General features: G+C 33.4%; 1 protein-coding gene across 1 annotated transcript in view; it reads right to left on the reverse strand.

Annotated features, from left to right (window-relative positions):
- Positions 1 to 7857: 7857 nt before the first annotated feature.
- LOC145662673 (uncharacterized) overlaps positions 7858 to 16232 on the reverse strand; it is a 123877-nt gene continuing 115502 nt past the window's right edge. Inside the window, exons 6-8 of the mRNA XM_081728487.1 lie at positions 15967 to 16081; positions 14947 to 15099; positions 7858 to 8811 (exon numbers count right to left, since the gene is read on the reverse strand). Coding sequence (XP_081584613.1) covers positions 8711 to 8811; positions 14947 to 15099; positions 15967 to 16081 — 369 coding nt within the window. The 3' untranslated portion in view covers positions 7858 to 8710. The remainder of the gene's footprint in view (positions 8812 to 14946; positions 15100 to 15966; positions 16082 to 16232) is intronic.

The following is a 16232-nucleotide window of genomic DNA, read 5'->3' on the forward strand; positions in this document are numbered from 1 at the left end:
CTTTTGAATCATTCCCATGGCTTTCAAGCGTTTGGAGACTGTTGTTTGATCAACGCCTAATGCTGCTGCAAGTTGTTCCTGCGTTTGACACGAATCCTGCTCGAGCAATGCTGTCAATTCTTCGTCTTGAAATTTTTTTGGCTGTCCAGCTCGCTCTTGGTCTGCCAAGCCGAAATCACCACTTCTAAACCGTGCAAACCACTTCTGACACGTTCGCTCAGCTAGAGCATGGTCACCATACACTTCCACCAAAATACGATGACTTTCAGTCGCACTTTTCTGCATGTTAAAGTAATGCAGCAGGACACCCCGCAAAAACACTTTATCAGGCACAAATTGCGCCATGTTCACTTAACTACAAACTGGTGTTGTTGACGCTTTAATCCACTGCCCTATACTACGAACGATACGCGATGACAGGGGTTTGCAACACACGTGTGGATACACGGAACTGTGGGACGCTCCGTTCGTTGCGCCATCTCTTGTCCACCCGCACGAATTAATTCCTAGACCAAATATATATATATATATATATATATATATATGTAACCACTTTAAAATTACCGTCTTTCACTAAAAATTGTCTTTTAAAAAATGAAACAGTTCAACCTCCAACGAATATGCCCTTAAGGCTAAAGGAGATGGATGATTAATGATAGTGAGATTGTAAACGAGAACCCGGCATTACGTACACCAAAGGCGAACGCGCTAGACAGTAGACAAGTAGTGACAGCTATCGAATCCAATGTCAATATAAAATATTGCTATAATAATAAAAATAATAATGGAAAATTGATAGGGATGTTTAGATCAGAGCTCATTTCATTTCCAGCATATCGAAAAGTGTGCACGGTTTTCAACATGTTGATTCAAGTTACTTGTAGTACCCCTTCCGGTCGTAGGTTCAATTCCTAGTGAGAATACTAGGACTTAAACCCGGATTTAGATCCCACTTTAAACAGTAGGCCCCGACTCATAGTCTCAATACAGAAAAGAAGTGTTAAATTTCAATGAACCAACTAACCAAAGGTATTTAGTAATAAGACATGTATAGGGAGGACATATTCGTTTGCTGAAAGCGACGCTTAAATAATAATAATAATAAAGTAATCGTGAAACGTAATAATGTAATTTTTAAAATGTCCAATTCGCTATTACTTTTAACTTATCTTTGTGAGAGGTTGTCTTTGTAAAGTTTGGAAGAAATTTGTCACATATTACAAAATTCGTATTCTCCATGTTCTCACGCAACGAATAGCATTTCTTTTGAAGTAGGCATCTCCAGTATTATGGTGCGTCTTACCAGAATTTGTTAAGTTATCGTATATTTTGCTAGTATTGTGCATGAGTTATCGTACATCTTACGAGTCAAAACTATCGTATCGTTGGATAATGATCGTACATGTTGGCAACGCTGACTCAAGTATATAAACGTTTGGACACTTAGATATTAATCCTTGGCATGATGCGATGAGAATATCTATTATATCATGTTGATATTTGTCATTACGTAAAGTACAAAGTACAGCTAGGAGGATTTCCTACATACTGAAGATGAAAATTACAATCGTGTTTATTGCTGGGCTTATCGGTGACGTCCCTGGAGGTCGGATTTGACAACAAATACGAATTTGTGTAAGACAGTGGCAATTTGGATGGAAAAAAAGTATCAGAAAGCAAGTATGATGATTCGTGAACGAATATTTCAAAGATCCAGATATCTTGAGTTCTTAGAAAGAGCCTAGGAGTAAGAAATTACCAATGCGAAGGAGCATAGATTTATTCCTTCGTGCCCTGAAGTTTAAGCAGCAGAGGAATGCAAAGGTAAAGCGTGTGCTTCACTATTCTGCGAACAGTTGCTACATGAAGATTATTTCCTCTGATGATTTTTATTGTTATTATTATTATTTTATCTCTGAAGGGTCCTCCAACTGACGAAATGGGAGAATTTTACTGCAAACTCCCGAGAATATTGATTCATCATTATAGTTTAGTTACTAGTATCCTATAATTGCTCTATTTATTTATATGAGAAAGGAGTTAAACTTCTACCTCTGAACAAGGAAATGGGTTTGAAACCTGTGCTAAAGTATCTGACACCCTTTTATGAAGTGGAACTTAGAAGTAGACTCTGAATCAGCATAAAGGCTTGCCTACGTAGGAGTGATTTCGACTTACAAATATCTATCTATCTATCTATCTATCTATCTATCTATATATATATATATATATATATATATATATATATATATATATAGATAGATAGATAGATAGATAGATAGATAGATAGATAGATAAATAGATAAATAGATTAATTACCAGATTGGTCTTTCAGCAGTCCCGCCCCTAACGCAGACTACAAATTGTGTGTCATATTTGAGAAGATGCATTATTGAAAGAGATATCTCACGTGGAATTAACAGATAAAACTGAATTTCTTGCTCCAGCGTCTCATATATATATATATAGATAGATAGATAGATAGATACAGGGTGTTAATATTAGTTAAGTTAGGGCTGTCCATAATCGCGAAAAAGCTAAATTTTAATACGCCCAATTTCGAATTCCAGAAACTGGATGGTGGTTTTATCAGCGTAAAGGATGCCAGGCATACACAGTTCAAAAGTTCATATTTCATCAATTGTCAATAGATATAAAGGGTATTCCCTACAGGGTGTAATTCTCAGATATGTTTTCAATAGAGTTTTCAGATATACCCTGATTTCAAGAAGGGTCCAAAGTAGGCAGGAGGTAACCCTTGACAACAATGGACATCCCGTGTTTCGGAGGGAAGGCAGAAGTTTTAGGAACCGGCAGCTCCATGTTTCTTTTGTGTTCACAATAACGTGTGATGATATGTATTTCGTCACGGTATACTTCACGTTTTCTTCACTTACAAGCGTGAAAGAAAATATTGCACCATGCGTAATCCCTAGTACGAGAGACCGTGCTGCTAACGATCCTTAACACTTCCGACATCGCTCCAAAGGATTCCGTGTTCACTGCTATCAAGATTTTTTATTATTATTATTAATAATATTAAATAAGCTCAATCTCAAACTGAAAGGCAGAAACACAAGCATTGTTACCTTTGTTGAATTTATCGCCGAATATTAAGAAAGTTGTGAAATAAAAGCAACGTTAATTATCACACTTAGTTTTTCTCTGCTCTCACTTAATAAGTTTTTGAACTCCAGCTTATACACTGAAATAGCATTTTGTACTAATTTTTGATAATTTTGTTAAAAAAAAGTTTTGTATTTTATTTATAATTTTACATTTTATTTCTGTTAGCTTGTGCCCAACTTACTCGCCCTTCACGCCCTCCAGGAGGTCGTACCTCCCAAGTTGGGAACCGCTGATTTATGTGATGTGAATAAAAGGGGTTAATTTTACATTACACGCTCCAATTAGTACTCTTACGCTGACATGAAATATAGAACTTGTTTATAAGTTTTCAATAATGGAAAGCGTTTATCTTCATCCGGTGATATTGTGCTAAAACACTCACCAACCGTTTTAGGTGATCACTACAATGTGGTATTGCATATAATCCGCATCATGATAAGGTGGAAAGCGTGGGAGTGCGCCTGTATGGAGTAAGTGCGTTAGCGGAGGTAGGTATGTGCATAAAGGATTATTTCTTTTTATCAGCATTTGCTAAGACTGTTCTCATTGTTGAAAAGTGCTATTTTTCGTGTCTACATAAGGATACCAAGTGGAGCGGACTTCTTGTAAAGTTAAATCCATAAAAGTACCAGAAAATCATTCTGGATCTTCGTGTTGCACAACAGGCACATGACTACATTAAAAACAAAATGTTGATAATAAGAGTTCACAGCAGTACGTCACTCTCGTTTTGGTGCAAATGATCCTCGATTCGGTTTCCGGTGGTGATAAAAGCCTTTTCAGGTTAGCCATCCTGAGTGAGATTTTTACTGGGTTTTCCGCATTTACAGCAGGCAAATTCCGGGATGGTACCTAACGCAAAGGTCCTAGGCCGCGTCCTTCCTTCCCTACTTCCTCGCATAAACTGAAATAGCCACCGAGGGACTTCATCCCTCATACGTGACAGACTAAAATTGCCATAGATGCCAAAAGCCCAGAATTATAATTCCTAATTCCTCTAAATTCCAGAGCAGTACACACACAGGCATTCTTCCAGAAATTCTTTTTGGGAGGGCAATCAAACTGTGAGGGGATGCACTAAAATACTATTTGATAAAAAACGAGCCGTGCATAAGATTGACATGTGAGCGCAATTTGATTTTTAGCTCCCGGGAGCAAAGCACTCGGGAAGTATGTATGGAAGAAACACTGCGTGTATTGTTTTGTAAACAGTTGCTTTGACACCATGCATTTGAACAGCATTTTCTAGCTATAAAGACAAGTACTTGTCTAGGTGTAAGTGCCTTACTCTGTTTTGTTCTTTGTAAAGGCGGTCAAATGTGCTCCAATAAAAATTCTATTTGCTCTTTGTCAACCGAAAGTATTCTTTAAACTTAAATAACTTTACACTGTAGAAGTTGATTCTGTTTGTAATGCGCCGCTATGATATAGCTGTACCGTCGCATTACATAACATTTTGGAAGTATTGAGAAGGATACCGATCTGTATCGGATGATTCAAAAAATTTAAAATCTAAATTAAATCTTCAACTTTTTCGCATCGAAACTCGTAAACAAACTTTAAAAAAAAATAAAATAAAATAAAAAAAAAAGGACTGTAAATCAAATATAGTGTAGATGACATTTTGTGATTGTTAACTGGTAATTTTGTTTGAAAATATGAACATGTAAATGTGTAGAGCCTCGGATCAAAATGTCTAGTGCTAAAACCAACTGTAAAATTACATTTGTGCTTAGATCTAAAAATAATAACCAGATAAAATTAAATAATTGAAATTAGATCGAGCTGTCGCAGTTATGTCCATATTCTATCAATGATTTGCAGTTTTACAGAAACATTGTGATTTATAATCAATTAGTACTTTTGATGATGTCTATATGCATATATACATTGAGAATCTAATTCTAGTCTTGAAAACAGCCATTTACAGAATTCGATGAAGAAATACGAGTGATTTTAATAATACGATAAAGTATGAGAATCATGTATAAATATAAAGAAGATTATTATATAATGAATACTTTATAATATGTAAAAGCTGTGGAAAGGTTTCAGAATTAATCTTGGATTGAGTATAGCCCGCTCCTCCAGTGATTTTTAACAAATCATAGTGAGGTAATAGTATACATAAGAACCCCCTGTCTTCCGTGCGCGAGGATACTTCATATTATATATTTATACGTTACCAAATTAAATCACTGCATTGTCTTCATTATATGTGCTTAACATTCTATTTTTACTTTCTAGAATAAATTTTGTTGATTTCGATTCGAAAAATGTTAAATATTTTTAAATTTATATCATGATGCAGACCAAAATCCTTGTTGCAAATAATGTAATGCGCTATAGCATATAAAGTACAAGGGCAAATAGGTACGTTCTTTTTTATTTTCGTATCAGTGGATAAGTAAATGAAAGTGGGTTTGTTACCCCCTTTCTAAGTTCGTAGATACTCAATGAATAATCCCTAAAAGTATGAGCGTCCAGCTTCTTCTGGAACTTAGACGGTCTTACGTATACTACATCCCATAGTGATTCTAACGATTCATATTAGTTCATAATGAATCGGAAACACATGTTATAAAGATTTAGGATATAAATCTTGTGGTAAGGAAGCTTTAGTATAAGTAGTGGTAGTAGTAGTAGCGGTAGTAGTAGTAGTAGTAGTAGTAGCAGCAGCAGTAGAAGTAGTAGTGACTCTTCCAGTTCCGGTGACAAAGAACTGGGGGGGACGGGCTATACACAAGCCCACGAACCTCACAATACGAATATACTTTAAATGACAAAGTAACATTACTCTGAAAGCAGGTGAGTTACTTGTTTTTATTGACTTTTTTTGCGGAATATCATCCGCTCGAAAATTTTTATAAGACATAAGGGCTTTCACTCAGATATTCAAGCAAAGCGAGACTTCTCTTTACAAAATACGATGCAACTTTGAAAACTCTTGCTTTGCCATTTTCAGTTTTAAGATGATGGTGGAACATGTATCAGAAATTTCTGCGAAGTCTGCAAATTTTCACTTTGCAGAATTTATTTTTCATGAAACTAAAACCTTGCTGCAAATTACAAAACGCAAAGTGAAAATTTTCAAAGTTTAATTGCGGAAGAGGTTCCTGAACCGCTGATCATATAGTACTTCCTTCAAAGAACAAAAGATGTGTTAATTCGATGGTACAGGTTCAGGCTGTACTAGCCTGGAGAAAGAATTGAAAGGCTTTACAGTACGAGGCCTGACAATATTTTGGATTCTTGTTTACGAATAATTAAATAATTACACATATTTATTATAAATATTTTTATTCAGTATCAAAAAGTTGGATTTTTACAATGATATGCCAGTTATATATAAACTTAGTTACATAATTTTATTACTACAGTAAAAATCAATTTAAGAAAATTAATATTGTAGATATTATGGCCTGTGTTATGCCATTATAACTACAGTACATCTAAAATATTAAGATAACGTAATTAACAGATTTGAATTAGTTGTAAAAAAATTTTTCTTTAAAATTTTCCTCTGAAAATATGATTTGAAAATCTCTTTAACTATATTTCCTACACACTATATTGCTTTTAATGTATGTGTTTAAAATATTTAAATAACTTTTATATATTTTTTATTATAATTTAATTATGCCACAAAATTAAGAACTGATTGTCAAATTGTTATATTTATTCCGATAATTGATATTGTGTAAAATATACATTCTTCTTCTTTCTGAAACCATCATCGGATACAAAAGACAGGAAAGTGTAAAAATAAACTAAGGATGACCACAATTTTCCGGAATCCGGATTGCAGAAAATTTATTTTTCGAAATTGGAAATTTCACTTTCCAGATTTGGAAAAATTCCGGACTTTTTTTCGAAATCCGAATTTTTCTGAATTCCGGAATTTTTTCAAAATCCGGAATTTGTCCAATTTTACTTTCCGGATTTCGAAAAGTAAAAATTCCGGAATTGGCCATCCCTAAAATAAAGTCTGCTAAAAGAATGTAAACGCGATAACGCGTAAGGTATTCTACATTTATTTCTATTTCTAGAAGTTTCAATTTGTTCGACAGATATCAACAGCTGGAGGATTTTTGCTGCCATCTAACGCTGTGATGTGTAACTTCCAGCATTCTATAATTTCGCACCTTTCTTTCAATAATAGAAAATAAGTAGGATATGGATACCACCGTTATCCGTGAAAACATAACGGATTGACTCTATTAACAAGATAACCGCTCTAGCTATCTGTTGAAAAACAATTCAAATATTCGCTTTTGTTCAAGAGCTATCGTATGGAGTGGGACCTAACGAGTGGAAGAATGCACCAACATTACCGGATCTTATAAGCCTTATCTTAATAATCGATGACAGATAAATACAGGATTCCTATTGGTCAAGAAAGTCAGGGAAAACTCAAGGAAAATGGTGCAGGTCAGGGAAGCTCAGGGTAAAAGACTGGAAATCAAGGAAAGTCAGGGAAATTTTATAAAATATATTTTTTCTAACATTAATTGTAGACCAATTTTAGATTAGCCAACCATTATAATACCAATTTGGTTTTTATTGCTGTTTTTTATTCTACATGCAATATTAATGATCACAGCATGGGACGTTACTGAGATTTTTATGGAAGGTAAGTGGAATGTACGTATGAGCGATTGATTATTATTTGTCTCTGTATAAGAAATGTTCTCATTTATAAATATTCACTGTTATTTATTCCTTATTTATGTCAACGACATCTGATACCTATCATGAAGGTCAGGGAATTTCCTGCTAAAGGTCAGGGAAGTAGATTTCTCCAGATCAGTAGGAACCCTGAACTAAGACAGGCTTTTCTTAATTGTGAAAGGAAAAATAACTTCCTTAAGAGTGAAACGTTATTGTACTGTACACTGGAAATTAAAATCATAGAAAAATAGGATAATTTTAACTGCAACAATGGTTCCAGAATGGGTTGAATGTCTACTTTGCAAAATATTAATTGACGAAATAAGTGAGAATATAATTTGCTTCTTTTAGTATGAATTCCGTGCATTTTTCAAGGTTGAATAAATTGATAATATTCCACTTAAATAAAGCACAAATAAGAAAGCATTGGTAAAAGAAGGTCAAAATAGTTTCAAATAAAGATTGATAGTTAAGGTCTTCACACACTGGAATTTCATAAAAGACTCATAACACTACTTTAGAGTAATTTCATGTAAAAACGATTTTGTCATATAATGAACATTTCTCATCACTCTTTTCCAGAATCTACGCTTTGTATTATAGTGCTAAAATAGCATTAGTTATCTACACTATTAACAGGCATATTTGCTCTAAAACTGTGAAGGGCTTCTAGATTATAATTACTTCTGTTGGCCCATGGATGACTTTTATCTTTAACATTATTTTGTGTTATGTATAATTACATATTTTGACAAATTCTTTCCTTTTGCTGATCCTGAACCATTCATTGCCTGTATACAGTATATAGCACATTGAGTCTTCGTTATTTCTACTCACACTAAAATTTCAATGGCATTTGATTTAAAAAAAAAAGTCTAACGTTGCACAAAACTTGAACTCAAATATCGCTTCATGACATGCATGGATTCTGTTGGTAAAATAATCTGAATCCTCTTCCAACCGTAGCTGCGTCGCTTCGTACAGAAACAATAAATGGGCCATTAGTAAAATCTGAAAAAGACAACACAGGTATTAGTTACATAAATTCTTTAGGAAATTATAACAAAATTTAAATACATTGTGTATATTATATTCTTCCAAAACACTGGCTAATAATTAAAAGACCCTTATCGTTCCTAATTAGAAATCATCAGCAATTTATTTTAGAAAGAATATAGAAACTGGTGATTGTCTATAGCTTTTCTGAATTGAATCATATTACAACTTGCAAACAGGGCTGTTTCATTCTATTTTTAATGTATTTTGAATATACTATTACTGAAATTTGCTGCAACTTTGCAAAGATTAATAGTATTGTCAATTAGCGTCTTTATGACTGGTATCAAGCCTTACTGCAAAATTTTGAGAATTCTTTTAACATAATTTGTGATAAATAATGCAAAAGCTTCTTTGAATATAAACAGTTTAACATATGACAATAGTTGATAGAATTAATTAGTCTGATATCTTTATTCAACACTTTACGAAATCATCATCAGGTATGCTTGACAATATTTTCACCAATAAAGATTTAATATATTTGTACCGTGTACAATCAATCTAGGATCTAATAACTATTTAGATAAAATGTTTGTAGTTGTCTTTTCTCCTTTGTAAACTTGATAACAAATGTAACCTATTTAAGGGGATATACGTGTTTAGGGTCAAAATTTTCAATTTTCGAAAAGCAATGTTTTCAGAATATACGGTCTGTAAAATTTAAATTCTGCAAGTTTTATGTTCCTATGACATCAGGAACCCTTTCAAAATTGCAAATAAAAGTGTATATCCGTTGTATTTGCAGGTTTAATATAGCAAGTTTTCCTTTTTTGCATTTTTGATACTTGGTTAATAATCATTCCATTATTTTTGTAATTCTGTAAGAAATTATACACATCTGTTCTATCTTCCGAAGGAGCACACACATTATTTTACTTGTTGTCTGTTCACTGTTTTCAGATATTACCTTGTGTTAGTATATACTCGTTACAGGTGTATATACTAAACCTATGGATATAGGCGGAGCCGTACCTCATCAACTAATGAACTATTTTGAACATACATAATGAAAAATACTGTGTTACTATGCTCTACTTCAGTGTCCTACTTCAGTGTTACTATGTTTAGCGGAAATGTATAATGAACGGAGATCGATGGATCTGAGTTTCCTCTTTCTTACTTTTCCGAACGTTTGGCCGATCGTTCTATAAACTAAATTGTTTATCCTTTTTTTAATAACAGTATTTTCCCCACAGAGACATACCGATAAATAGTATGCTAACAATTAGCAGAGTTCATTCTTTTCTTTATGGCGTCCCGACTGTTTGTTAGGACAATTTTCATATTTTGTATTGTTCTTTTTTTTTTCCGTTAAGAAATCAATTCTGGTTGTATATCTATTAATTATTAATTTGAACAAATTTGTGATTATAGAAGAAAGAACATATTTTTAAACTGATCGTGATAGTTCAGTAGCAGATCTACTGGGAAACACGTCAGACATTAGAAAGAGCCAGAAAATATCGTTCATTTATTGATTTCTGAAATTAAATATCAACAATGAACACTTGCTGTGTTCACTCATATCTACTCTGTGTGGCAGTGTTTGAAAATAAGCTGGTTCTGTGATTCTGATCTCTTCTAAATATCAGATTTTGTGTTGAGAGAATTTGATAACCGCTTATTGTTTGTGAGAAAACCAGACTGGCAGGGGTTAGAGTTTGTATTGTTTTACCTAGAAGTACTTAGTTATATGTGGTGGTTCGAGAATCACACAATTGAATGGCTACATTTGCCGGTGGCTCAATCCACGCAACAAAGTGAGGTAGCAATAAATTTATAAAACAATATTATTTCGTCTATTGTATTAAATAACTAGTCTGACGTGGTGACGCATTTCATTTCACTTTTCTTTAGTGTTTTGTTTGGGGTACTTGTTATCTTGCATTATAGCGAACGGTTATTTTATTTTAATCACTGTAATGTGTTTTGTATTCGTTTTTGGTTATTCATTTTTAGTTAGTAACATGAAAAGGAAAGAAGATTTACGGAACGTTTTCCTCAAAAGCAGTAAGGAAAGCCTCGAAGAAACAACGGTTCCTCAATATAAAGCAGTAGAGCCCTCTGTTCATGACATAAGTACCATTTCCGCAGAAAGCAGTGCATCGACGAGCTCTTCCTTTCCGCCTTTATGTGACCCAAATGATTCGGAAACTTTGTTGGGTGTAAAACTGAGTAATTTAAAAAAAAAGTTAACATGTCTTTAAAAAATCTGTGGAAGTCAGATAGTTTATATATTTTTTCCTGTGATGAAGTACATTACGTAAGGTTTTTCCTTTTTCTTTCTTTTCCAGAGGAAGTGGCTCAAAGATTCTACTTGGCTGGCCTACTCCCGTTAGGAAAGATCTGTTCTATGCGATTTGTGTTCTGTTTACGGAAATGAAAGAGACAGGCCACCAAAATATAAGTGCATCTGTGACGAAATCTTCTCACTTTTTTTTTTTAAGTAGTAGAATCCTTTAAATAACACGAAAATCGCAAGTAAAATAAATATGTAGCGGCGAATAAGGTGTGAGTGTAGAATTTAATTTAAGGGAAAATAACATCGACCAGTAAATTGTTAACCAGAAGAAAAGAGAAGTGCAAGAAAATAGAAAAAAAAAAAAACTCGTATCTATAATGGAAACTGTTTGTTTGTGTGATCAACAGAATATATCCTTGCAAGCAACTAAAGATTGGGGTTGAATTGAGTTATCAACTCCGAAACAGAACGATGGCAACTCAAAGGTTTCTCACGATGCACATGCTTTGTCTCAAGAACACGATTCCTGGTGTGCCTATAATAGATCTTCAGAAACTGATGAACTCATAAGCATTCATTGACTACTGTAGTGATGAATGGTATGAAACTGGTCTATAAAGCCCTTGCGGCTCCTCACTTTTTGCAAAATGTTTGCATAGAAAAGTTATAATGCACTGATAACGGGTTCCTACTGGTCAGGGAAATTAGGAAAGTCAGGGAAAATTGTGCAGGTCAGGGAAACTCAGGGAAAAAGACTGGAAATAATCAGGGAAAGTCAGGGAAATTTTATAAAATATATTTTTTTTAACATTAATTCTACACCAATTTCAGCTCAGCCAACCATTAATGATCACAGTATGGAACGTTACTCAGATTTGTATGGGTGGTAGATGGAACGTAAGTATGAGCAATTGATTGTTATTTGTCTCTATTGAGTAAATGTTCTCATATATAAATATTCACCGTTATTTATTCCTAATTTATGTGTCAGCGTCATCCGACACCTGTCATGAAAGTTAGGGATTTCCTGCCAAAGGTCAGGGAAGGTCAGGGAGAAGTTAGGGAAATAGATTTCTCCAAATCAGTAGGAACCCTGTGATACAATATGGCAACTATATCCAAAAACTACATTTACGGATTCACAAATTGCAGAGTATGATACTGTTTTGTGTTGCAATAATGGCTGTGTAGCGAGAATTAATGTTCTCGAAAAGATTAGAAATTCAAGCGGTGAATATACTACCGGTACCAAACTACTGAAAGATATGAACAGAAAGCGAATAGCAAAATCTGAGTTCGCGATTTTAAAGCTCACCAAGGAATCTAGGATGAAGGAAAATAAAGCAACAAAAACAACAACAAATGATTATGGATCCCTCTGAAAATCGTGATTTGCAACTATTCATAAAAGCTCATTGTGTGCCGGTGCTGTGCCATCAGTTGTAGCTCAGAATACTTATTAAATGAACGCAACAAAATGGGGATGAAACTGATGCACAACACGGTACTTAACTGTAAAATTATGGTTGAATTTAAATGAAATTCAAATGTCTTAATTTTGAAAATGACTAATTTTGGAATAGGTGAGAGAGAGAAAGGATATAATTAAGAAATGAAGGAAGAGCACTAGCCTGACATTCCGTTATGGCTGGTGTCGTCCTGGTCATCTAAGCGATGAAAGGTTTTCCCTGGAGGAGCATGGATATTCTGGAATCAGCCAACAACTGGAAGTCAATCCTGCTGGACTGCTAGGGACGTCGAGTTCTCTTTGCGATGATACGCCTTTACGATGATATTCTTCTAGATCTTTATGCCACTACTCAGATGTCAAACTCAAAATGTGTCTGCGGCGATGAACTGGCAGAATGGTATTCTCGGGACATGGAGTCGGTCGTCTTCCAATGGTAGGATCTGCTTGCCTCGTCGATGATCCTGCACCTTCCTAAACTTCATGACGAATACCCTTTGTCGATCTGTCCTCCGTGGTTTTGTTTGGCTGAAGAATGATGACTTTGGAGTTCAACGAATGGGGAAGTATCAGGCTATGCTTGAAGGTATGCGGAAAGACAATAAAGAAACTAGTCGTGTTTATTAACAAATATGTGTTTACAAAAGATGTCTGGGAATGTACAATCTTAATAAAAGTTTTCTTCCGATGAATTTTAAAGAGAGTTCATGATTCTGTAGAATATAGTCGCAATTTAATAAAATAATTGAATTGGGCGAAGTAATTTAAAGGTTTACACAGTTGTCTCACAGTCATGTCACTATAACTACAGTGATACTTCACAATTGTAAATATTTACAATTTTTTTTGGAAAGTACATTTTTAGACATGCATCAATTCTCTTAAACACTACTAACACTCAACTAACCAAAATGTATGCAAACTTTCCTTATGTGTACCTCTAATTACTGAGCTAGAATCATAGTTTAGATACTCTACTAGTATATTAACCCTTGATGTATGTATAGATGTATTAAAATTACTCGAAATTTATAGAAATAATCAGTGTGTACCCTACAAAAATAATCCTAGTTCAGTAGAGTGACAGACAAATGTAGAATGCACAGTAATATCAACAACTATTCTTTAATAGTTCTTTAATAGAATAATAGAAAGGTGCAAACGCATTTTGAACTGTACGGAAAGTTCGAACCTTTGCAACCTGCATTACGGGCGAGTTAAAGGGGAAAAAATAACACAGACATGCTGCACTTCTATAGACAACTTGCCACCAAAAATTAAAATTATACTAGGAAAAGCAAAGCAAAGGTTGCCAAATTTCTCATATGTAACAAAAACATAGACATCTCCTCTTAAATATACACATATATCACAATACGTGGAAGCTAATATCACCAGATTATGTTAGTGAGATTTATTTTGTCATTCTGTCAAAAGAAGGAAGTTATTGTGGAGTCTAAGAAATATATTGGAATCAATAAAGTTAAAAAGTGAAAGAATGACCAAAAAGTTACCTCTTTGTTTAGATTTGAAGGAGTAGAAGATATTTTCTACAAGATGATAATTAGAATTGATGAATGAATGTTTGTTTTGAAGCAGGTCTAATGATTAAGATTTTCCGGTATTACTAATTTTGTTAATCTATACAACGTAAGCATTGAACTATTTATTAAATATTAGCAGACTTAATAGAAGTTTTTAGGTATCAAAATGAGATATTTTCTACATTACGCTTTTATTTATTATTTATTTTTATATATGAAAAGAATATTAAAATAAATGAGTTATGAGTTCTATGAAAATGATAAGGTATGGATTTTCGTGCTGCACGAGACATAAAAATCATCTGAATTCAACTGTTTATAGCATCCCATTAATTTCAAAAACATAAATAATATTGTTATTAAACTCTTAAGGATACGTGAATGATAAAAATGGGAAAACACTCGGCTTAGCGTATAATTATCAAATGGTTTGTATGAAGAATAACTACTCTTCATAAACAAGTTGTCACAATAGCTGGAGAAAAGGAATTCCAGATCAAAGAGAAAATCAAACACGAAATATATTTGCTCAATAAATAAAAAAGGAACTACGTGACAAGTGAGTAATACAATACTGATGCAGTTCAATATACTACATTTTGAATGAGCTGAATTTTATTCAATTATGGTTATTCTGAGTGTTATCAGCAATTTTCTTAAACCAGCAACATATTTTAGTGTTCATAAGTAATAATGTATCTATGGTTCTGATTAATAAGATTTTATAGATTTAAAAATGCCGTTGTCCGAAAAGTTTACAATATTTTTCACGTTATTTATTTTGTTTGTAATTTGTCAATGTACGTAATACTGCTAACTCTAATGCTACTCACCAGTAACTGGAGCATTCATCGTGAAATCTGGATCTATTGTTCCGTCATTTAGTTTATCACCGCATAAACGCACTCCGTTTATTACAATGTAGTCGTCTGGGCAGCTGAATGCACTTGCACCAGCTTGGCCTGCGGGCGTTGTTGGCATAGTACCTGCAATGTGAATGCATTACAAAAAGAAATAGAGTAATGATTATTTTGTAGGTGTAAAGTTACAATCTGGTTGCATACTCTGTCAGAATTAATTTAAGTTTTATTTGAATACGTCTGTACTAGAGATGAAGTGTGCGTCATGTTTTGTTTACTTTGAAAAGAAATCAATCATTTAATTTATTGTTCCACAGCTACCATATATTCTTTAATCAACAGAGAAGGATTAAATGTGAAATGGTGATTATTACGAAATTGGCGATACAAGAATGAAACGAGAGAAAATTCGGGACAGAATTTGTTTATTTCTAGAAACAAAATGTATTATTAGTTTGTATATATCCATGATAGCTATTCTTATTGCTAGAAAAGTAAGTGAAGGCGTTTCTGGAGTAAGCTGTAAATTATTTTTCTACAAATTGAAAATATTTTTCCTATGTGAATGTGTAATCTATCCAAACAAGAATAACATATTGAATATACGTAGAAGACACAGTTGATAGTGCTATACAAATTATTATAGTATGATCCTATCTTCCCAAATAAAATAATCTCCTAGTAAACTAGTAAACAAAGCATAATAATAATACGAAAATGCACACTACTTAAATAAGATAGTACTTGTATATTAGATAATTTTCAGGTATAAAGACGGTACTACTACTACTACTACTACTACTACTACTACTACTACTACTACTACTACTACTACTACTACTACTACTAATAATAATAATAATAATAATAATAATAATAATAATAATAATAATAATAATAAAAGAAGTTTAATAAATCGTTTTCAAGTGTGAAGAACAAATCTTTTCACTACAATGATTTTTGTGACGATATCGTTATTGATCCTGAACTTACCATCAATATTGGTCAGCTGAAACTGGGCTTCATTTCCTTCTGCATCTACATTCGTATATGTTATCTGACAAAATCCAGGCTCCTTCCTAATACATATGGCATAATTTACATTGTTCTGAAAAGAAGTATGTGGAATAAGATTTGCAAGCGTATGTTTAAAACAAAAGAATCTTATTGCAAAATAAGCGGTCCTTCATTATTAAGTTACTTTTAGTACTAAATATATAAACACGAGTGAAGTATGCTGAGTTTTCTGTTCATATTCA

Source organism: Thermobia domestica, chromosome 10 (genome assembly GCF_964235325.1).
Source record: "Thermobia domestica chromosome 10, izTheDome1.hap1.1, whole genome shotgun sequence".
Classification (NCBI taxonomy): Eukaryota; Metazoa; Arthropoda; class Insecta; order Zygentoma; family Lepismatidae; genus Thermobia; species Thermobia domestica.